The sequence below is a fragment of the Alligator mississippiensis genome, chromosome 5 (genome assembly GCF_030867095.1).
Source record: "Alligator mississippiensis isolate rAllMis1 chromosome 5, rAllMis1, whole genome shotgun sequence".
NCBI classification, from domain to species: domain Eukaryota; kingdom Metazoa; phylum Chordata; order Crocodylia; family Alligatoridae; genus Alligator; species Alligator mississippiensis.
In genome coordinates this window covers 189277879-189302668 of record NC_081828.1, presented here as the reverse complement: position 1 = coordinate 189302668, position 24790 = coordinate 189277879, and the positions used below count along the sequence as shown (strand labels likewise).

At 41.3% G+C, this 24790-nt stretch overlaps 2 protein-coding genes across 17 annotated transcripts in view; one reads left to right on the top strand and one right to left on the bottom strand.

Moving 5' to 3' along the window:
• Window positions 1-16445, top strand: part of ABI1 (abl interactor 1) — a 126809-nt gene extending 110364 nt beyond the window's left edge. For 7 of the 14 annotated variants that reach the window (XM_019497977.2, XM_019497939.2, XM_006259630.4 and 4 more), the window contains 3 exons: window positions 3706-3792; window positions 12048-12233; window positions 14338-16445. In XM_019497977.2, the coding sequence (XP_019353522.1) occupies window positions 3706-3792; window positions 12048-12233; window positions 14338-14513 (449 nt within the window). In that variant the 3' untranslated portion in view covers window positions 14514-16445. The remainder of the gene's footprint in view (window positions 1-3705; window positions 3793-12047; window positions 12234-14337) is intronic. The other 7 variants (XM_019497960.2, XM_019497998.2, XM_019497991.2 and 4 more) reach the window with 1 other exon arrangement.
• Window positions 16299-24790, bottom strand: part of PDSS1 (decaprenyl diphosphate synthase subunit 1) — a 35600-nt gene continuing 27108 nt past the window's right edge. For all 3 annotated transcript variants that reach the window (XM_059729100.1, XM_014608989.2, XM_059729101.1), the window contains exons 8-11: window positions 23230-23310; window positions 22707-22820; window positions 19354-19434; window positions 16299-16781 (exon numbers count right to left, since the gene is read on the bottom strand). In XM_059729100.1, the coding sequence (XP_059585083.1) occupies window positions 16641-16781; window positions 19354-19434; window positions 22707-22820; window positions 23230-23310 (417 nt within the window). In that variant the 3' untranslated portion in view covers window positions 16299-16640. The remainder of the gene's footprint in view (window positions 16782-19353; window positions 19435-22706; window positions 22821-23229; window positions 23311-24790) is intronic.

Sequence of the window (24790 nt, the reverse complement as noted above, 5' to 3'; positions counted from 1 at the left end):
GAAAAATGTTTTAATGCAAAAAAAATCCAATGGTTCAATCTCTCCATGGGATTAATGGCAGTATAGAGCTCTTGTCTAAAATGGAACCATTGGTATTTCAAGTAAATACTATGAATTTTTTGATCTGTGGTGGGAAGCAAAAAAGCTATTAACTACTACTGTGTAAGTCTTATGATCTGGTAATTAGATGCTGAGACAATTTAGAAAACAAGCCCTTTTCATAGCATTACCAAGATATGCTTTCTCCTTCATTTCTTTCACAGTAAACCACAATGCTAAGGGGTTTCTCCAACAGTCATGTTCCCATTCATTCACTTGAGGCGGTATACCTCTTAGTCTTACATAGTTAAACTCTTGCAGTTAAGAACTGTTTAGGTACAGAAACAAATGGTTGTGACAGTTCTAAGTAGTTTTAAATACAGTACTGATATCGAACCAATTTTCATGTTAATGTTTAAATCAAGAAAATGAGACTGTCATCAGGATCGGTGGAAAAACCTGCTGATATTGATAACCTGTGTCTGCACAGTGGAGTTACTGAGCTTGCACAATTGGGATTGGGTTGAGGGCAGTGAGACTCAGTTTTTATAAGTCCTCCCAGTCTGGGGTCCCAGCTGATAAGCTCCCTTCCAGAGCCTTATTGTAAACACTTCTCCATCCTCATTTTCCTGCCTTTGTCCACTTTTTCCCTCCTTACAAGAAACTCCTCCCCAAATTCCTTAATTGACCTTGTATTCCTCCTCAGTCCTTCATCCCAAGCCTGCCTCACTCCTCTATACCCTTTACTTGCAAGCAGACTGTGGAGGAGAAAGCAGGCTGAGAGTTGGGCCAGTTCTAGAGAGCAGCATCCTGCCTGCCCGGGAAGGTAACAAAGCCAGCCCTTAGCAGCAGGAGGCTGCAAAGCGAGACCTTCTCTTTGCCAATTTTATAAGCTGTTTGACTGGTGGGAATGCTACTGTTCCTAATCAGCCTTGGGATAGTAGGCACCCAAATAACTTATTGTGGGATAAAGGTAGATGGATCTTTAATGCATATAAACTGCTCTGCAGCAGCTGGTGATTGGTGTGTTCTTAAACCTGCATGCGGTTTAGCCCTCAGTGGAAGAAAGATAAGTTACCATAGGGTAAGAGCATGCCCATGGGTAGTTTCTGCAGAGCACCTGATATGCAGTATATTCCCAAGGTGAATTGTTTATAATCCTATACCCTGAATCGATCCTTCTGTCCCTTTTCAGCCCTCACCTGGAGCAAACAATATTGTAGGCTAAAGTTTTCAGTGGGAACCAATTCCCCAGGATCTTTCCTTTTCTCCATCCCTCTAAATTGTGACCATGTACACACATAGATTAAAAACACCTGTATGCTTTTGTTTTGGATGGATTTTAAACCATGCTAAATGCAGATTCTATTACAGTATCATCACCCTTAAGGGAATTTGAGTTATGTTACTCCTAGTGTACTTTTAAAAATATATATATTTAATCTAAAAATATTTGAAAAGCATTGATGGAGAACTTCCCACTGATCATCTAAAATTATGTCAGTAAGAAATATTTCTCTCTGTACACAAGGCATGTGGAATAGTTAACTACTTTAGAGAGTTAGCCATGGTGGCCTGAAGTTAGGCAGATGGCAGGGCAGGGTGGCGCCCTGTAGAGTAGATTAATGTTAATCTTTGTGTGTCTGTCCTTCACACACGATATCCCATTAGTTTCCTCCATATTTAATCCCCAGAGTAACTCCCTGTTAAGAAAGAACAACTGTTTATTTTCAGATAATGGTAGTTATTTGAGTAAACTGCCCTCTACATCAGAAGTGGCTCAACTGCCTCAGCTGTTACTCAGTTGGCTTGTTAAAACTTCTTGAAAAAAGAATTTCAATGCAATTTGTGTTCAAATGTAGATATTATCCCTTATTTTGGGTTATCTGTAGTGTTTTTCAAAGCACCATTTTTTAAGTTCTTAAAGGCCTTTGAACTTGAAAGTAAATCTATTCCTGAAACTAGTGATTTTTAAGATCCCTACCTTGACAATAAATCTGGCTCATTGTTTCCTTAGCATTATACTGTCATGCTAACCAAGAGCTAGATTTTCTTAGAAATGTTTTCTTCAGTTTTTATGGAAAAAAATCTGTTGGATTTTTTTTCCCCCCTTTCTTACTGATTCTTTTAAAAATTATATGGGGAAAATAGTTGAGGTGTTCTTATTGTATGAACTAAATGCTGCATTTATTTGTCAAATATTAATATTGGTTATGGTGGTTTTCTTTTTAACTATTGTTTACTTGGAAATGAAGAACCTCTTTCAAATTTGCTTCCAAATTTGTTCTGCTGGATTCACACATTATAGGAATCATAGTTAGGTGAAGGAGGATTTTAAACTAACTTCAACTGAAATTAGTTGGTTTGTTTTGGTCCTCAAAGTTATATAGTATTTGGTACACTTGAGGGTTGCCTTTCTGAGTTCAGGACTTAAATATTAATAGGACTGAGTTATGCTTTTCCTCTTTCAATAAAAGCTTGAGGAACTCAGTAAGGAGAGCTTGCATTGCAGCTGCTCCTGCTCTTATGTGCCTGTTCTGTAGAGAGAAGACTTCAGTTTCATGGCTGTCAGTCTTTGAAAAAATCTCACTTTATTAATGAGCATCAGTGGTATATCCACATTTATAAATCCTTTGTTCAATAAAAGGGTACAGTTCAGAGGACATGTGCTTGTCAGTCCCAGTAATTGGCTGGGAGATGTGTGTATGTGTGCGAGCCAGTTGCACCCCATTGGACTGTCAGCCTTTCAAGTTGCTAGGTGGTTCTTTCCTTACAGAAGATTTAACTATTGAAGAGAAACTTATTTTGCTAGAAACCAGTTCATAAGCTATTGCATGCCCAGATCCCTCTTAAAACCAGATAATTCAGTGGGTCCACAGTAACAGTAAATAGTCAGCATGCTCCCCATCTAACAGATAAAATAAGTAGCCATTGGTCATTTCAGTACAATAATGAATTTATAATGGAGTTGTAGGATTGTCTGTTTTATAAATAGCATTGAAACAAAGCACACATACGCTATTCATAAGGCGCTTGGTATTATGTAGCAGCAAGAGGCCAATATTTGATGAAACCTTGTATGTTTCATGCATTTTACTCCTTTTAAACAATAATAAAAAAAAATAATAGGAAAGTTGTGTGGTCTGTAGGTGCCACCACAATATAAATAATACATTTTAAATTAGATAATTTTTTAATAAACATGTCTTCTGAACTGGAACACATTTAGCCAGGCCACTGCCTTTTATTCAGCTAAGCCAGGGATGGGCAAAGTGCGGCCCACCAGGCCATTCTATCCGGCCCGTGGGGCCCTTTAAAAATTTAGAAAATTAATATTTATCTGCCCTGGGCTGCCTGTCATGTGGCCCATGATGGCTTGCTAAAACTCAGTAAGCGGGCCTCTGCCCAAAATAATTGCCCGCCCCTAAGCTAAGCAGATGATTTTCTTTCTTAAATCAATTGCCTGAACATGAATTCAGCTGTAGCTTTGTTGGGAAAAACTTGAAAAAGGTTCGTTCGTGTGTGTGTGTGTGTGTGTGTGTGTGTGTGTTCTTGGTGTTTCAATACTGTTTTGTGGTCCTTGTTTACTGACGGCTGCTTTTATTTGTTTTTCCTTTTTTTCCTTGATCTATTTGACTTCCCCAATATGGTGTGTGTTGCTACCAGTTTCTATTGCTCCACCCCCTCCCCCTATGCCTCAGTTGACTCCACAGATACCTCTCACAGGCTTCGTGGCCAGGGTGCAGGAAAACAGTAAGTTTGGACAATCTGAGCTGACAAAGAGTAGAGCCTATTTTCTTCTAGCATGCATGGCTGGCGAGTCAGACTTTTGTTTCCTCCTCCAGAAGCTAATACCACCTTGCATTCCTAGTGCCAATCTGCTATTGGAGCTGAAGGGCATGCTCCTTCAATTTTTTTGTAACATCTGCATGATTATTACTGACCCCATTTAAGTTTGGAACTGCAAATTTATGATTAGAAAGAAAATGTGAAATATGGCATCTTTTCAGGGCTGGGTAGAGAAATATATTTTAATTGTGGGGAGTTGGGGGAAAATATAGTGTTCAGTCTTCCTGCCTGAGGCTTTATCACTAGAGATAGTTGCTTAGTTTGCATTAGAAAAGTTTATGCAGTATGTTGTCAAAATGCACACCTGTGTACCTGGTAATTCATAATTTGTGCCAGCTTTTTAGAAAGCCACATGGCTAAGTAATAGGAAACATTTAGTTTTATAATTTAACATCAATATAGAGGACCTGGAACGTTTGCCTCAATTCTTTCTTTCTTTCCTTCCTATATTCTCTAGCTAGGTTCATATTAGTGGCATCTTCCAGCATACTTGTGTTGGCCAGGGGTGGACAGAGGTGTGTACCCTGTCTGCCCTAGCTGGGCTGGTAGAAGCTCTGAGAGTAGACATTGTTATACTGGTAAAACTGATTTATTTATTTTTTTTAAACCAGTGCTGCTTTTTTTGTTCCTGCTCAGTAGCATTGGTATACTAACTGGAAAGGCAGCCTTGATGAGGTATTTTATATCCATGCCAGGAATGCTTTGCTTGTATGGAATACTGCATTCCTATACCAGTAAAATGCTCCTAGTGTGGACATAATTGGTTATCTTAAAATATTTACAGAATATAGGCTGTAAAGAAAGACTGATCTTGAGAGGTGTTTAGTGCTGGTCACTTTCCATTGTTTTTGGGACGCTAAGCATAGCTTAAAGCAGTATTTCTCAACCCATGGGTTGCAACCCAAAAGTGAGTTGCAAGAATATATGAAAGGGTTGCAAACAAACTTTAAAAATGAATCAACAAACTTATGGATTCTCCTTTAAAGGAGAAAAACATGGGACACTGTTTTTTCTGACAAGGGACAAGGCCCTTGTCAGAGTTCCAGCCTGTAAGGGACTGCTTTGGCCCCCCGCTGTCCCATACACTGGATGTTGGCAGGGTGGGGGGGGCAGTGGGTTGGGACTGGCCATCAATGTTTACAAATGGGTCCTGATATAAAAAAGGGTGAAAACCACTGGCTTAAAGGACTCTCACAGTAGTGATTCAGTAGGAGTCCAGCCACTTACAGGATGCAGAGAGAGCACCCATAAGAACAATGGAGGAGTTATGGTTTTCAGTAACCTTCAGAGAACCTAACCATTCCACAGGGTCTTGCCCGAAGCTGAAGTGTTTAAGCCTATGTAGGTACACACCTATGTAGAATTAAATAAAGTGGCCCAAGGTTACATCCAAAATCCTGTGCAATGGTGGGATAATGTCCACCAGAGACCAAGGTTACAGAACATTTGTGTGCTAATAACTTCCTGGAAAATTTGAACTTCAAATTTTATTTTTTTTTCAAGCTTAGGCTCCCCCTTAAGCCCTCTCCCCCATTCTAAATACATTAGAAGAGTGGGCATGACGAGAGTTGTTTTGGATTTTTGATGAAGGCATTTGTATTTGAAAACTGGGCTGAGTTTGCAGAGCAGAAAACAAGAGTTGTCCCTAGCATCTCACTAAGGCAGCAGTGCATATATTCCTAGCTAAGCATGCACTCTCCAAAATGTGTTTTGAGAGATTCCCTGAGCTTTGTCCAGTTCATTGTTGCACCCTTACCTCCATCTGCCCCAGTGATCTATACTGCTGCTGTGGGAGTGGGGATCAGGGCATCAAGGAGCAGCATAGGTAGGCTTGCCTTCCATGGAATAAGGGATTCCCTTCCTAACAGATACAGGGATCTCTGGGATTGGAAAGCATTATCCTCTGGCTGCTCTCTGGACTCCTAAGCCCTTCTTTCATTGCCCTCTGAAAGCAATTCCGTAAGACCTATATTTTTTCCTGCGCCCTGTACCTTACTGTGGGTATCTTCGTAGAAGAATATTCAGTCGGTTTAGCTAAATACATCTGCTCTACAGTCGCAACCAGTGCAGTAGAAGTAGATGTGTTGCTACTGCCTATTTATGATCTATTCCTTGTAAAATGCCTGTCTCTATGTAGATAATAGTTGCAATGGCATTTTTACAAAAACTTATTCCCTCCTTCATCTTGCATGCACAATACTTTGGATTTGGAGCTATGTAAATAGTAATACAGAGAACAGGCATTGCCTTGGCCGTTTCTCCTTTAAAAGAAAATAATACATTGCAAAACCTCAAGACACTGCAACTTCAGAATTGTCCAGGCTTAAAATCAGTCCCGAAATATAAAGGCTAAAGTTCCAAGAGCAAGGTTAACTCGGCTGGTGCACATGAAGTATGTTCTGTTGTTTCGTTTTTCCCATTAAATGTGAAGCTGAATTTTATTTATTTTCAGTGTTTCCCATAAAATGTGCTTGATTGGCACTGCAGCCAAAGCAGTGCATCTGTTGGCACTTTCACTTTGTATTTCTAACCCTCCTTTGCTCCTTTTAAATAAGCAACCTTAATTCATTCATAAAATAAGGATTTTTCATTGGCTAAAACTGGCCAAAAATTGACTCAGGATTAAACAATTCAGATCCCAGTCAAATTCAAAATGCTCAATAGAATGGATATTGGGAGGAAAATATGTATTTAAAAAATTGAGTTGGAAATTCATTTGTGAAATGTGTGCCCAAGATAATGTACAAAATGGATCCAGTTCATAAATGGTTTCATTTATTTGTGTGTACATGTGTGTCTATGTGAAATGGATTGAGTCAGTAAACTGACTGCTAGTAAATCCTGTTTTATAGGGCATGCAGTGACAAAAGACAATTGCTGTTACTAGAATGAAGGATTATGGAATTGGTCCAACTCATGAGAGCAGTATAAGTAAATATTCATATGGGGAAAGAACCACTAATAGCTTGGAGGAGGTGGGGAATAATCAGATAATAGTATTTTAATGACCTATGATTAAGTTCTTAATTTCACCCTTAATTCTCCCCCCACATACATTCCCAGAAAGCTTCACATGTCACTGTGCTCTTCTCCCCTAGTTTACTTGTTTTTTACTGTTAGTGGAATTTTAAATGCAAGTCTACAAAACCCTGTTGTTTAACTTGATAGTTTGGAGCTGTCAGCTTGTCTGGTCACCCGTGCTAGGCAACTGGTACAGCTAATTTTTTTTTTTCTGTAGTATGTGTCAAATGATATGGTCCATAGGCTGACTCTGGCCTGCTGGTCATGCTCCCCTGGCTTGTACCTGCCTGCGTGCACAAGTTGCACACCTGCTTGTTGGTAGCTTACCAGGAGAGAGCATGAGCCAAATTCCTCCTTTTTTTCCCTACAGACACAAGTGGATACCATTTCTTAGCCATTCTTCCCATGCCCTTGCTCTGGGCCTGCTGGCCTCAAAGACTGCCATTGGGATGCTGAATGTTTACTTCCTGTGTTCTAAATTGTTTATTGTTAAATAGCTGCCACGTTCCACCACAGAGCCAGCTTGCAGATGGCTCTAGGATTTTTAAACACCCTTTAGCCACCATCTCTGCCACTGAGAGAGACGCCTATTTGTTGCCTAGGGACTGAGAGAGACAGGATACTGGGCTAGATGGACCTGTGGTTTGACCCAGAATAGCACTTTTTATGTTCTTAGGATAAAGGTGTTGGGAACTATAAATGGACCTAGACAAAGCAGGATGTGGGGGAAGACACTCAGAATATACTGTCCTTTAAAAAAAAAAAAAAAAAAAAAAAGTACTGTTAATAGAACACCTTTATCCCAAGGCTTTGATTTGGAGTGGGGAAAGAGAGTACACCGTTTTCAGTTCAGTTTTGATTACCAGCCTGAGCTCTACTCCTTTCTTATTGCAACAAAAACCTACATTTGTTATCATGAGAATATGAGTAACTGAGTAACTGTAGGGTCTTTCACTGTATTGTATGTAAATGGGCGTTTTCTGTTTAAGGGAGTGTATGGATGCCCTTGTGTTGGTGGCTGGTATATGTGGATTTGCTTGGATACAAGTAGCTCATAGTACTGGAAAAGACCTTCAGGGCTCTTGAGTCTAGCCTCTGCAGCTATAGGCAGCTGCCACACAGAATCATAGAAAGTGAGGGTTGGAAGGGACCTCAGGAGTTCATCTAGTCTGACCCCCTGATCAGAGCAGGACCATCCCCAACTATATCATCCCAGCCAAAGCTTTGTCTAGCTGGTTTTTGAAAACCTGCAAAGATGGAGAGTCTACAGCCTCTGGTGGGTAGCCAGTTCCAGTGTCTTACTACCCTCCTAGCGAGAGAATTCTTTCTAATAGCTAACCTAAACTTCCCTGGTGGCTGCAGCTTGAGACCGTTGCTCCTTGTTCTGTCATTTGCCACCACTGATAACAGTTTAGCTCTATCCTCTTTCATACCTCCCTTCAGGTAGCTGAAGGGTGCTGTTAAATCCACTCTCAGTTTTCTCTTCTCCAAAATAAATAGGCCGAGTTTCCTCAGCCTCTCCTCATAAGTCACATCCCCCTGGCCCCCTCCCCATTTATGTTGCCTTCCACTGGACTCTCCAATTTGTCCACATCCTTTCTGTAATGAGGGGCCCAAAATTGAACACTACTCCAGATGCGGCCTCACCAGTGATGAATAGATGGGAATAATCACTTCCCTTGACCTGCTGGTAACACTCCTACCAATGCAGCCCAGTATGCCATTAGCCTTGGCAGCAAGGGCACACTGCTGGCCCATATTCAGCTTATTGTCCACTGTAACCCCCAAATCCTTTTCTGCAGAGCTGCTGCCCAGCCAGTCAGCCCCCAGCCTGTACCAGTGCATGGGATTGTTCCATCCTAAGTGCAGGACTTTTGCACTTGTCTTTGAACCTCATGAGATTTCTTTTGGCCCAATCCTCCATTTTGTCTAGGTCACTGAATCCTAGCCCTACCCTCCAGTGTATCTACTACTCCTTCCAGCTTGATGTCATCTTCAAACTTACTGAGGGTGCACTCTGCCATCTTCCTGGGTTATTGATTAAGACATTGAACAAAACTGGCCCTAGGACTGACCGCTGGGGCACTCCACTTGATATCGGCTGCCAACCAGACATCGAACCATTGATTACTACCTTCGGAACCTGATGCTCCAGCTAATTTTCTATCCACCTGTACTTCCTTAACTTGCTTGTGAGAACGTTGTGCGAGTCCATATCAATCGCATTGCTAAAAGCAAGATATACCACATCCATTGGTTTCCCTATGTCCACAGAGCCAGTCATTTCATCATAGAAGGCACTCAGGTTGGTCAGACATGACTTGCCCCTAGTGAATTCATGCTGACTGTTCTTAATCACCTTCTCCTCCAAGTGCTTAGAAATGGATTTCCTGAGGATCTGTTCCATTATTTTTTCCAGGGACTGAGGTGAGGCTGACTGGTATGTAATTCCCTGGATCCTCCTTTTTTCCCTTTCTTAAATATAGACACTATGTTTGTCCTTCTCTAATCATCCAGGACCTCTCCTGATAGCCATGAGGTTTTAAAGATTATGGCCAGTGGCTCTGCAGTCTCATCAGCCAACTCTCACGGTACGCTTAAGGAGTTGGCTGATGAGATTGCAGAGCCACTGGTCATAATCACAAATGTTTCAAATGTCATGTTTATAGAACTAGGTAGGGCGTTTGGGAAACTGTCCCAGAAACTCAGTCAAGTAGCAAAAAGTCCTTTACTAATTTCTAGCTTAAATTTATTCATAGTCAGTTTATACCCATGAGTTCCTATGCAAACTTTGGGCCTTGGCAAATGTTCCATTTATGATGCAATTAACATGTTAATTGCACTATAAATTGTAACATGCCACACATTCAGCCAATTTACGCTGTGATAAAAAAGGCAAACCAGACATAAAGATATTCCACGTAGAATTGTACTCGGTTGTGTTGTACCATAAATTGAATGTGTGGCATGTGGCAGACCTGGGGTTGCCCCCTGCCCAATACCAACATTGAGTGCTGTATTCCTGGTGTCTGGGACAAAGTTGTCCCCCCTGCCTAATCCTTGGTATTGAGCTGAAGGCAGCCCTGGATCTCCTGCACTCTGGGTTTTTAAATGCTGCATGTGCAGCTCAGCTGGGCCACACATCTGGTGGTTAAAGCTCAGGGTACCAGGACCTGAGATCAGAGAGCCTCTCCCTGATCTTCTTCCCCCATTCCTACTGGGTTGCACTTGTAGGTTTTAGACCCAGGACTGCTCTGTGTCCAATCCTGACATTCAGCTGCATATCGCAGTTGGGTATCGGGTATCTCTGGGGTCCAGGACGAAGTCACTCCCTGCCCCAGAAGTTATGACTGGTGCCTACGGAATTTTATGCCCAATCCCAAATGTTCCATATACTCCCGTGCATGTGTGGCATGGTGGGAGGCACAATTCTGGGCAATAGACATCAAATCCCTCAGATCCTATCATGCATTATTTTATTGTCTGCTAGATGCCCTTGTCCTCCAGCTGAAGTAGCTCTTCCTCCCACCATGGGTTCATCTTTTCTCCATCTTCATTTTGCTAAGCTAAACAAGTCAAGCTCTCCTGTAAACAGTTATCCTTTTCCCTGACCATTCTGTGAGTCCTTCTCTGCAGTTATATATAAGTATATATTTGTTTCCCTTGAACATAGCAACCAGAACTGTACACAGAAGGCTTTACCAATGCCTGGTAAAAAGGCACGAATGTTTCCCTAACTCTGTGGGGAAATACCATACCCGATATGTCCTAGTATCAAATTAGTGACTCAGTCATCTGGTGCTCAGCTAATACACTGGGGTCTGTCTCCTGATTTGCTTCCAACTGATGAACATCCTCCTTGTAACAAATTCTTAGTAGTCCAAATACATGATATTGCACTTAATAATAGGAAAGGTATAAATCTTACTCCAGGACTCCAAGTGATCCTATTCTTCCTGTATAGTATTCCCATCCTTTTCTGTTCACAGCACCTTATTTTGTTACCGGTATATCATTAGCATAGTCCTAGCTTTGTGCCAAGGTCTTCGTTCAAGTTATTTAATAACATCAGCCCCAAGACTCCCCCTCCCTAGAGAATTCTGCTTGTAACCTCCCTTGTGCCCAGTACCTTTCATTTCAGCATAGCCTCACATCTGTCTTACAGTTATTGTACTAACTGCAGTTTAAAACTAATCTCGGATGTTTTCCTAACATCTGGCTAGGCAGAAGAAATGCAGCAGATCTAGTCTAGAAGCTTCCTAAAGACAGGGATCAGGCTAGGGTGGCATTATCTGCCGTTGACCTCTATCCTGGTGGGCAAAATGAAAAATATTAGGGAGCAAATGGAATTGACATAAGGAAAGCTCCAAAGTGTGGGTCTCTTATGGGGTGGGTAGGTGAGGCTCACAGACTAGTACAATATGGAGAAATGTGGTATGATGTTGGGAGGCAAGTTTGCTGACTTGATGGAAAAGCTTGATGGTCAGGAGCTGCTGTATGTTTCTTCTGATTGTTTCCTGTCTCACTGATTCTGAATGTTGCTGAAAACTGATTGGAGGTGCACAATTGTCTTTTTAAACCAGCTTTTTAATATGGTTTTTCCTTTTTTGCTATACGCCAGTTACTTTTAATTGTGTTGACTGGGGAATCTGTTTAGAGATTTGGTAGCTAGCACATTTAAGTCCTAAAATATCTGCTCCCAAGCACAGTGGTTGCCTATATTAGTTCACCAGTTGAATTCTGGGTATGTCTTGTCAGATAAGTTTTTGTGCAGAGCTTTTCCTCTGAACCTGGTTTTTCTTACTTAGTTAAACCATAAATGAGTCTCATGCCTCTCCAGTTCTTGCCTGGTTCAGCAGCTGCTCTAGTAACTCATTCTACACAGATAAGGACAAAAACCCCTCTTTCTGCTGGCAACAGCTTCTGCTTTTGGAGCATGTGCTTTGACTCTAGTAGCATTTACACATAGATTTGACCACTAGTAACATTAGTTGTGTGTTGTAGCTTTAACAAAGCTTCTGTTTCTAATTGGTGCATGGTACTGTAGTGCATGCTGTGTGGCTCTCTATGCAGTGTACCTGGTAAGGTTTGATTGCACTTGCACACAGTTTCTGATGCGACTCTTCATATGTTTCCAGTTGCGGATAGTCCAACTCCTCCTCCTCCACCACCTCCAGATGAGATGCCTATGTTTGATGACTCTCCCCCACCCCCACCTCCACCCCCGGTGGATTATGAAGATGAGGAGGCTGCAGTAGTGCAGTACAGTGATCCATATGCAGATGGGGACCCTGCATGGGCACCTAAAAACTACATAGAGAAAGGTAAGAGATTCATCCCAATTACATACTGCCACAGCGTCCATGTACTGATTGACTTGTAGACTATGAAGAAAGAATACCAAAATCTTCCTGCTCAGTTTCATCTACACTCATTCTTTCCTAACTTTTCAGTCACTGCAACCAGTGCAACCAGCCTAATCCTTGGTGCCATGCTAAAAGATCTTAAAAATATATTTGAGTACCAGAATGAAGTGGATAAATCTTTCACCATTATCTGTACATTGGATTTCATTTGTCTTATTTGTTAAACTGTTATATCAGCTACAGTTATTTCAGCATTGCTGGACACGTGCCCAGAAATAACATCACTAAGTGCCCAGTAAGGGCAAACTTGTAAACTTTTTAACTCAATGAAATGATTTGCCATTTAACTGTTAAAATGGAGTGATAATTTGGGAAATGCCTCCATTTATCTTAAATCCTACTTTCTTGTGGAGCTCGTTAAGCCTCATCCATAAGAATATTCTTCTGAATAACTGACAAGCCAATTTCTTACCTGTACGGTCATGCTGCGCTAGGAAAGCAGTCAGTGTGGGACAGCAGTAAATTCCCTATGACCTATTGCATTAAAATATTTGACTGCAGCTAGAAGATAGCTTCATGTGGCTCCAGAAAGTTTGAGGGGGATAGTCAGAATCTATTTTCTGTATGCAGTGGCAGCTACGTTCTTTTGAAAACAAACAATGTTTTATTTTGGGGTTTTTTTAACACCAGTTCATGGGGATCAGGGTAACTTTATACACTGGTAGCCAGATAGCTATACCACACCCTTCTCCATAGATGTGTACCACAACTTTACTGTTCGAATTAAGGAACGTGAAGCTGATCAATAGAAACAGATTTTAAGTTACTTGCATTATATACCAAAAAGTACCTTAAAAAATCTGAAGTTTACCAAGTCAAGCACTCAAAAATTGGGAAAGCCAGCCTTTAATTACATTATCATATGCTATTTTGTGCTGGCTTGCTACATCATTTAGCATATGGGCTGGACTGTCCACTTGGTGTGTATCAGGGCTGTAGGGTGAAGGATGAGGCTATTGCCTATTGGATCATGCTTCATTTACTGCAAATGTTTGAAAACACACTGCAAATGTGGCAGGGACTGCATGGAAGAGAGATGGCCTTGCAGTAAAGGCTGATGAATGTTTGCCACCTTGGAAATTTGGCAGGTCTCCAATCTGAGTGTTTTGATATGCAGACTTCATATCCCTTCCAAAATACTGCTTAAAGCATAGAACCACATTCATTGGCAGTGTGGAGGTCTGTAGATCCACAGAAGTCCTCTGCTGCTAAAGTTTGTGCTACATAAACATTCAGTGAAGATCCAAGTCTTTCTTTTGTATGGTTCTACTCATTGAAATAACTATAAATGATAACTCAATGAAGAGATGTGTACATTTGGAGCTATACCTGCTGATTTGAAGTGACAAACAGTTGTCTCTATGAGTTACATTAGCTATTTATTTGTCTAAATGATCTTTCCCTTAAATGCTTTTATGAAGTCTCAAACAATCATGCCTGTACAAGCTGGGTGATTGAGTGCTTAACTTGGCACTTTTACTGTTTTTGATGGGTGAGAAAATGTAGCTTGAAATCTAAAGAATCATGTTGATGGCAAAGAGATACTGAGCACTGACAGACATAGAAAAATAAAACAAAACATCACTTTACTGGAAGAGGAAGCACATTAGTTTGACCTGGCACTTCAGCATCTGTAAAGATTGGGTGCTTAAGCAGGGGTTTTTTCGGTGCTTTTATCTAAAGTGTATTCAGTCGGCTGAGAGAGAAGCGCCAAAAAGCCCTGCTCAAGTGTGCACTCTATACAGATGTTGGGTGCACTGGGTCAAACTAATGCAATGCCTCTTCTGAGCACGCGCTGTGCTCAGCGCGGGGTTGTACCAAGTTGAAAATAAAGCACTTGGGGTTCCCCCCGCCCCTTTTGTAAACAGCCACCAGGTATAGAAATATTTGCTATAAACATGGAGATCCTTAAGATGCCATTACAAATGTCATTCTAAAAATCTTCAAAATGCTGTTTTACTGGATACCATTCTGAACTAAACTCTCTCTCTCCACTCCATAGTTGTTGCTATATATGACTATACAAAGGACAAGGATGACGAGCTGTCATTTATGGAGGGTGCAATCATTTATGTGATAAAGAAGAATGATGATGGCTGGTATGAAGGAGTTTGCAATCGTGTGACTGGCCTGTTCCCTGGGAATTACGTTGAATCAATCATGCACTATGCTGATTAAAATCCTTTACTTTTCAAGTTGAGTCTTGTATTCGGTCATACCATGATTATCTGCAAGGGGTAACTAAAGGTAACAGAATAATCTTAATACACTCTAAGGAAAAATGTGCCCATCTCTTCAAGCCATCCTATTTTAATGGTATGATTGAATGTCCATCTCCATAAGCATAAGTCTCTGGAGACAGTTTGTCTGATCTGATGGCAGTTTGTAAAACAAGCAACTGTCTATTACTGGTTATACTTATTTACTTATGCATTGTTAATTTTATGACCAGCCTAAATATTTGGGGGAAGTAGGGCATAATATTTAATGAACCATGATACAGATTGTGCCATTACATTTTTCAGTGCAGCATGGTAACTAACACTAAGTTAGACTAACATATTAAAAATCTGGATGAAAAGTTTAATGTTAGTGCTGGTCATATTACTTTTTGTTTAGACTCTTGCTCATTCTTGAACTATACTATTTGTTTAAAGCATGCATACAGACTTATGTATTGAAATGATACTTTTTAAAAAATCCAAGATGCTTCCAATCTGTTGTAATCTTTACTTGGAGTACTCTCACTAAAAGTTTATTGCAATGAATTGTTTGAGTCTCTAAGGTGTCCATGTGAATCAAAAATGGGTGGTCTTCTGTATGTGTAATTTGTACTCACGTTTTTTTAAACGAGTAAATTTGCATTATGACTTTTCCATTCATAAATATATAAGTGAACCAAAGGTCTCGTCCATTACTTTGTTGGTTTGCTTGGCAAAGTGATCTGAAATGCTAATTTAACAAAAATATGGTTGTGTTATCACTGGCAATACACTGAGATTAAAAGTGTTGTACCCTTAAACTACCATGGCAAAGGGCCAATGAAAGTGAAGTCATCCAGTTACCACAACCTCTTCTAAGATCCTTTGAAAATCTTAGCAGATTTTTTACACCTGTTACATAAGATGAGTACTTTGAAAGGAGTTCTGACTGTCCAATGCACTCTCTTTTAAATAAATAGATTCAGTTCACTGAAACTGACGTTCTTAAAAACAAACTGCATGCTGGACCAAATAGGAGAAAAAATATTTTATGCTGGACCTGGTAACAGGCCAAGTAAGACAGAAAGAGCTAGCAGTCCTTTTTAACCATGGGACACGGGAACAGATATGCACATCCTGTTAGGTTTTTAGTACTGGGAGCTAACAGATGCACTTTGCCTTTCCTTTGAGTTAAGGGAATTCAGGCAAAAGGTCAGATGGGATGTTCATCTCAGTTTGTACAAAGAAGTGTGTTGCTTAGGTTATCTGATGTAGAATATGCTGTAGTACTGGAGAATTATGTAGTAAGGATTGGTTTTGGACTTCAAAGTACTGTTCTAATGAGGTATAAAACATACACATCTGTAATAAAATGATGAAAAGACTGGTGGCTTGGAAATTTGGTTACTGAATTATTCATTTTCTAGTGGAAGACTGAATATTGAAACTCTTTCACCTGCCTCCATTGTAACTATTTCAAATGCTTACTGCCTTTTCTTGTTAACTATTAATCTGATTTTTCTAAAAAAATTAGCAACCAATAACTTACCTGTATTTCCTTTATAAATTGGAAAGTTTCTTTTAGTTTGTATATAACCTATTAAAGTTTATGTACAGTCTTTTATAATAAACCATTCTCCTATATAAAATTTTGGGTACTTTTGCAGTTTGACACTGACAAAGCATTCAAGCCATTATCTATTTTCACAATAAAGCCTAACACACCATATATTATAAACAAGAAAGGGAAAGTTGAAGCACATTCATTTTAATACATTGATTATATTTATTTTTATTGTGGCCTTGTGCATTAACATTAAGTGTAAACAATGCCCCACACAACATCAAAGTCTTCATTAAAACATTATACAGCATGAATAGAATTTAATAAATGGATTGATTGATTTCACAGGTGTATGGCTTCCTTCAATAAAACATCAACTTTTTTTTTTAAAAAAGTGCAACTCCAGTGGGGGCTTTCTTTTTCCTTTTTAAAAAAAAATTATTTTGGTAACCTGCACTGGAAGCAAACCACAATGTTCCAAAAAGAAATGTAGGCACCGTCTGGTACATAGCTGCCGCCAGAACTAGTGGAAGGAGTTTGTCACTTGTCTCTGGTAAGTACCATTTCTGTGAGCTGAATGAGGGCATCTCTTTCAGGGGATGGTCGCAGTTTACTGATCTCTTTCATTGCTTCATGACAGTAGCGTTGAGCGAGGTAGTTTGTCTGCTGCACACCGTCACTCTTAAATAAAATCACATGCAATATCACAGTGGGAAACTAATTAAGGGCATCAAATAGGATTTCTTATTTCTGCTACCAAGTGCTGCTGCTGATACTGTGGATAATTTAAGGAGCCAACACAGCACCTTGCATTGAGGCCTGTAAAGAGTGGGGGAAGGGAAGTAGTGCTTCTGTGCTCCTAGATTGCCTTTCATTATCTGAGGTCCCTCTAGCACAGACTAGGGGCCAAATTCAGTAGTAAAACTATATGTAAAATTGAGGTAGTGTTCAACGTGAATAAAAAGTAGCAATCTAATTTACTTTTATTTAGCAAAATAACAATTACTGTAATTTTAAACTTACAATCAGTCTTTATATGGCAAGATAAATATTTTACCTCTTAGCTTCTAATTTTAGATTTTAACTAACAGTAGTTAACTATAGCCAAAATGTCTTCATTATCTGCTTAATATACTCTTATTAATATAGCTACTCTCCAGTCTGAAGAACTGAATAGTTAATGTACTGGACTCACCAGAATCAATTTCATACAGTTTATTACATAAACACTGTTTATGTAATGCCAGATCTCTTTAATCGTATAACTAGAACCTACTTAAATCAGTTTTGCAATTTTAGTGAAAATGACAAAAAATGTCAATTTCCACGATTGCTGCAAAAAGTGGCGTTAGCAGTGATTTTTTTTTTTTCCAGGAATTCAAACAAAAAACCCAAATGCTTAAAAATAAAATGCTAGCTCCCCCATTGAAGGCAGCAGTTGCTGCTGTGGTGGCCCAGCCTTGCACCCTGCCTTGGAGGGGAAGGCACCAGCTGGCAAAGCAGCACAAACAGGAGAACTGCAATAATGGCAGCTGCCCCCTCGTGCCTTGGCCAAACAGCCTCAAGGGATGGGACTACTGCAAAATGACTGTGAAATTGGCTCTTCAGGCCCATGACCAAGCTGCAAAAATTGCTTTCCCTTGCTGCAAATTGGGTAGGTCATTATCAGGAATCCGGATTTTCCGTTTCCCACAGAAAAACAGAGAAAACCACGGATTCCCTGTCTTATCAGAGAAAACACCGATTTCCTCTTAGCAGAGAAATCCGTGGATTCTCCGCTTTTGCAAAGAGCTCTTGCAGGCTGGCACAGTTCCAAGCTGCAATTGCACAAAGGGCAGGAAGCTCCGAGCCCTGCCCGGAGGGGGAGGAAGAGGGGGAAGGGCACCACAGCACCTCTCTGCCCCCCACCTCAGCCTGCTCCCAGGAGCCGGGATGAGGGCAGGGGTGCCCCTCTGGGCCACACACGCACTGGCTGGCTGGGGTGGGGTTCGCACATGGTGGCCACCACACCCCACGTTGCCTTTCTGCGGCCAGCCACACAGCTTAGTGGGGTGCAGCAGTGGAGGTGTGGTGGCAGCTGCCATGTGCAGGCCAGCTGGCAGGGGGATGGGGGTGGCTTGCATGCAGTGGCCGCTGCCCCACAGTCAACCGCACGTCTTCATGGGTGTGGCTCCACGGCAGCAGCCCGTGGCTGATGACTGTATTTGGGGGGGGGGGGGGGGGGGGGGGGGGGGGATTTGCACGCAGCAGCTGCCACTTGCCTGTGGAGCCGTGTCTGCGGAGCTGTGCAACTGTCTTCAGAGCAGTGCCCACATTTTTTTTGGGGGGGGGGGGGTGTGTGGCAGCTGTCTCCGCAGTCATGGCTCCATAAACAAGAATCAGCATTGGTGGTCACTGCGTGGGAGCCCCAGCCCCCAGTCGGCATGCAACCACCATCCCACACCGCTGCGGAGCCATGCAGCCAGCTGCAGGGCAGCTGCAGCTGCTGCATGTGAGCACCCCCCCTCCTTCCCTTGATGACCAGTTAGCTGCACTGCACATGTGCGACTGCTGTTCCCACACTGCTTGTCCACAAAGCCATGCAGCCAGACATGGGAAGGCAGCATGGAGTGCAGTGGCAGAGTAGTGGCACGGCCACAGTGTGCAAACCCCCATCCATCCGGCTCACATGCGTGCAGCCTGTAGAGGGGCACGCCTGCCCTCACCCTCCAGCCCTGCTCCTGGGAGGGGGCATGCTCCCTGGCCTCCCCAGTACCTTCCCTTTCCCCACCCTGCCCGCTCCTTCCCCCCAACACACACTTGCCTGCTGGGGTGGATGTCAATGTCTATGCCTTTGTATGTGTGGCTGGGGGGCTGTTGTGGGGGAGTGAGGGGCATCAGGCTGGTTGCAGAAGCTGTGGGGTAGGAAGTGAGGGACACCAGCAGTGCTGGGGGGTGGAGGGGCTGTGGGGGGCCTTTAATTTTTATCATGGATTTGAGGGGTTTAAAATCAGAGAACTTGCATTTTTTAAATCTGAGAAAACCAGGATCCCTGGTCATTATCCATAACTAGCCTCTCTTCCTGTGAAGTGTTGTACCAGTGAAGCATTTTTACCTTAGCAGCCAGTGTAAAGTCTAAAGATATATATCACTCTATCCTAAGGGACATAAAGTTACGGATCTTAAACATTACAGCATTTTTTGAATACACAACTGTTATCAAACTAGCTGAGGCAGTGAATTCCAGACCCACTTGGGAAATCACAACTCTTACCTGGAGTACATATTCCCATGCACGTTCAACATCTCCTGGCAAACTGAATCTCCTCATTATCATAGCATTAATTTCTGGAAACTAAGCAAAGAACATAGGTAGTTGGCATCTCTTCCATGTATAGTTTTCTCTTCACTATTTCACTAGTTACAACTACATTAATAAGTTAAAAGGGGTGATAAATATACAGTAACTGTCCCCTGCATCCCCTCTTCAACTGTCTTAAAACAAGCACATCAGAAAGTCGGACTGGGTGGGGGAATCTTTGCCAATCTTCATTTGTCTTACTGAATTTGGGGGTTGTTTTATACTGCAGGCTGCAGTGTAGCACAGGTACCCATGCTAACCAGCCTGGTAAAAATTTAGTCTGTACTAAATGCTGGTGCTGTGGCTAACTTACCCTGTGCTGAGCTCTGGGTTGTAGCTAGACTGCTCCCAATACCCAGGCTAGCTAGTGTGGGTACCCAATTTGTGCTATACTGCAGCATAAACCAAACCTCTTCCCACCAGACCAGTGAAGATACTTTGTTAAAGATATTTAATTATGGGAGAAGTGCCCATTCGTCTAAAGTAGCTGACAAACAAGATGTGAAAGTAAAACCACTTGGACGCAATGGTAATGTTTCATCTCGATTTCTAGAGCTAGCTGGATACAGGAAATTAAAAAAACAAACCAACAAACAAAAAAAACCACTTCTCCCATTTGACGTGGATCAGATGTCTCCATAAACTATCTAGAATTGGTCCAAAATCATTTCTCTCATTGTTCTGTATTTGATTTGCCTGATTGGTAAGCCAAATAAAGTTAGTTATTTGGGCAAATAAATCACTGTCCTCAGGCAGAAAGGTAGTGAGTCCTTTACTTCCTTCAGAAGTCATACTAAAGATCCTCAGCATTAGTGTGCATCTTACAAAAGAGGATTATGAAATTAAATTGCTCTTTTCTATGTGGGGCAGTTAAGATCAAGCCAAATTTTAATTTGTTTTATATACTTACAGGGTTCTGGTTTCATTGTACTGCCTTCAATATTTTGAACCAGGGAAAGCTTGTATTGGGGAATGGTAGCCTTTCAGGGATATGATTCCAAGTTTTTTAGCATATGATATCTTAATTATAACTTTCTTATTATGTTCTCCACTTAGGTTATTTCTGACAATGTAGATTATGCACATGCTTTGGCTTTTTAAAGAACATAGATTATGCAAAGCTATTCTTCGCTATTATGTGCAGATTTAAAGAGTAATATATAAATATTTGGAAGGAGTGCTTACATTTGTTCTAAAGTAGCTTTTATGAGAGAGACTGAAAGATGCTTAAAATGTTTAAAATACAACTACTTAAAAATATGGAGAGTTTAATAAGAAGTAGGAATTATACCAGGTAAACAATCGAACATCCTGTCCATAGATCAAGTGTTAAATAACCAGTAACTGCATGGGAGGGAGTGTGACCTGGACATTATTTGTACAAAACAATCAATATTTCTACAAGACAAGGCAATTCACAGAAAAAAAAAAGTTACTAATAGTTGCAACTGGAAAGTCAGAGGCTACTCCAAAATCATTTACCATTTATAAGGTATGAGGAAAAGGTACCATTCATAATGCTTTTATAATGTTACCATTTATAAAAGCATCTTCAACAGCCAGAAATCATAAGCTGGACCAAATGGTAGGGCAAGAGAAGCAGATGTTTTATTTCCTTTGGGAAAAAGTATTGCATTTAGCAAAAGATAGTTTGAAAGATCGTTAGATTGTTAAGTGTGCACTATTTTCAATATCTGTCTCGAGTTATTTTTCTGTTGAGTGCAAATGGAGACATCTCTTGCTGGAAGCACAAGTAGTGTCTACTAGGGCTGTGCGAAGTTTCGGTTGCCGATTCGATTTGACGGAGACTCAACCGATTTGGTGGCTGAATCTCCAAATTGGGATCAGATCAGGAGACTCTTTAATCTCTCCAAATCAAATCAGAACCCTCAGAATCGATTGAGAGAGATTCAAAAAGATTTGACAATTCAAACATAGACACAGCTTTAAATGTTTTTTCTACATACCTCTAGGTAGCAGTCAGCTCATGAGTGCTGTGATGCTGGAGCTCATGGAGTATCCCACAGAAGCATGGAGGGGCTCCCCAGCGCGCTCAACAGCAGACCTGGAAATGGACCAGAAGTACTTCCCTCCAGCTCAGCGACTCATGCCTCCTGGGTCTGGGGGAGCACCTGGGGTCCCCCCACACCTGATCGCTGAGCTGTGGGGGGGCTGTCCAGTGTGCTTAGTGGTAAACCCAGAAGTGGACCGGAAGTACTTCTGGTCCACTTCTCGGTTCACCAATAAGCACGCAGGGAGCCCTCCTGCGCTCCTGCGGGATGTTCCACCCACCCCACCATCCTGGTGTTCACAAGCTGCACCTGGTACTTCGAGGTATATAGAAAAAACATTTAAAGCTGTGTCTATATCCAAATCACTGATTCTCTGAATCAGCATCGAATCTTCAGATTCGGATTCAGCTGAATTGATTCAGGGACAGTGATCCAAATCAACAAATTGAATCACTGTCCCCGATTCAAATCGAATACGGCCCATTTTGCACACCCCTTGGGTGTCTACCACTAAGTTATATGATATATTGTGCAGATAAATCCATGACATATGCAGGATACTTGATTAAGCATTTTTTAATTTAAAAAATACTGCTCTACTCTTAAAAGGTGCAATAGTAATTATAACACATACCATTCCCTTTTATAATGCATTCTGCAAGGGGTTCTCAATGTGCTTTACAATCACTATTTAAGTCGGGGGCCTCCTGCAAGGGTTGGAAGGCAGGCTCCTCACTTGAATGGTATTTTATGAACGTTTCCAGACATGATTTTCTGCTACATTTTTCAGAATTATTTTTCAGCATTTCTGCATTATAAGGAAATGCCATGATATCAAAGGTACTTTGTTTCAAGTTTCCTAACAACTGGAAAATGCCATTGGAAATAACAGTTTCAACTTCATTAGCAATAGCAAGTGAAAATAAAGTTAATGTCTCAGGTTATCATCACTAAAAGAGCAGAAGACAGGAGTACCTGTTTCTTTTTCAGTTAAATTACTTTCATGACAACAGTTGCAAGCTTACTTGTGTGACTACAGTTTCTCTATTAAAATCAGTCAGTTATTTTTCTCTTTCCATATAAATAGCAGGGAAACTTTTTAAAAAATAGGAAAGTGTGATCAGAAAGCCAGCAACCACCTGGAAAAGTAAGGGACAAATAAAGTATCTAAAACTGCTCGACTCATTATTGACTAGATTTCTAGTTTATGGTGTCCCTCTTAGCCAGAAATGGGATTTAGTTTTTGGTCTCTACCTGTCGGCAAGCAAATAAAACTGGGCCTGTGGCCAATCCAAGCTTGAGATCTGCTGCTGTCGGCTTCCCCATTTGGTCAGCACACGATGTAAAATCCAGCACATCATCTATTAGCTTAATAAAAAGATACATACAGGTTAAATTAAACACACTAAAAAGGCCAAATAGATGTATTTAAATTGTTAAATCTAATTAGAAGAGGATTTAAATAAATGATTGCAGGAATCCAGTTTGGTTTCAAATGCGGTTGTAAGAAGCAGGGGTGTAGGTTTTAGCCGTGTTGGTCTAAGGACATGGGCAGACAAGGTTCCTTGGGTGAATTTGATATCTTTTCTTTTATTAGACCAACCCAAATAGTTGGAGAATAATTATTAAGCAAGCTTTCGGGTTCAAAAACCCTTCGTCGGGCTAAGGAAGTTTCAGCAGTTGGCGCGTGCTCTTCCTGGATGGAATGAAGCATGTAAGAAGCACGCATTTTAGACTCTCCATTAGTTCAGTAGAAGCAAAGGAGGGAGTACATTACCTGAAAAGCTATGCCAACATTTTTTCCATATTGATATGCAATCTCATGAACTTTTGGATCAGGGCAGCCCAGAATAGAAACCTGGAAAGAAGAATTAAAAAAAAAAAAAAAGGTTCTACTTAACATTCACTTTCAATATACCCAATTATATTTGAGATGTAGCAAGCATGTAGGCAGTACATGTCTGGGAAGAGAAAAGCCACATCAGCAACATTCCTGAGTATTTATTCCTGTGTATGCATATACAGCTTCACAAATAATCTAAACTCATTGGAAAATAAGACCCAAAAGAAATGCAGCATTAAAAATATATTAAATTCTTAGCCAGTGATTCTCAGTCTTTCTAGACTTACAGCACCCCTCGAAGTCCCAGTTCATAGCTTTCACTTGTTTCTTGACTACAGAAAAATGCTGGAGCAATTCTTCTGTTGCAAAGCACTCAAGGACCACAACAAATCAGAATATTTTTTTACAATATGGATTCCTATGTGAAATCTTTCAGTTTATCTTGTGAATCGCTTGTAGGTGTTTGTACACCTAAGAGAGTGCTAATACTGTACGGCACCCTTCAAAAGATCTCATAGTATCTCAGGGTACCATGGCATCCTGGCTGAGAATCAGTGCACTAGACCAAAGCAACACTTATGAACAAACAATAAGGAAGCTTGAAGCAGGAGAAGTATCTGAGCTGCAGCTGCAATAAGGGAAGTGGTTCTCTGGTTAAGAGTATAAGGCAACACCCCCCCCCCCCAACATACAAACTCTTAGTAGAATACCATATAGTATTTCTGAAGGGACAGAAAAATGAACTACGTTGCTATAACACCTTTGTCTTCATCAACTCCATATTAATTAAAGAGGAGGTACTTGTTTGGAATGTGACAGTGGGGTGTGCCAAAGTGTAAGATTGAATAAATACTGCTAAAATGTTGTACACTTGCTTAGAGACTGATTGGTGCCACTTGGTACTCTAATTATTTCCAGGTCAACAAAGCACAACTAAGGAGAGGAGAGAAATCCATCCTACCTTCTTACAGGGAGACTAAAACTGCTGTGACTTGAAGCGGAAGAGAGAAAAGTAGAGACAGTTAAGAGACATTCTAACTTGTCTTGCATTTTCACTCTTACAATGGGATCAGAGGAGAACATAAGAATGTATGTGCCACACCGGGCCAGACCAATGGTCCACCTAGCCCAGTATCCTGTCTTCAACAGTGGCACAAGCAGATGCTATAGAGGGAGAGCATTGAACTGGATCTCTCTAGAGCAGAGGCAGCAAACTACAGCCTGGGATGGTTGCCCAGGGCACTGACCTCCTCACCAAGCCCCTGCTGAAAAACCCACAGCTGGCGGTGCTGGAGATGGAGGTGCCCTTGGTGCACCAGAGGATGATCCTGGCCCACATCACTCGTGTTGGACTATGCTAGGACCTGGACTATGCTAGGCAGGGCTGGGTGGATCCCTCTGCACTGGCCCAGCACATGGAGCTACCCAGGCTGCATGCTCCCTGCTGCATACTTCAGGAGGTAAAGGCTGCCCTGCCACCCACTGCCCTCACCTA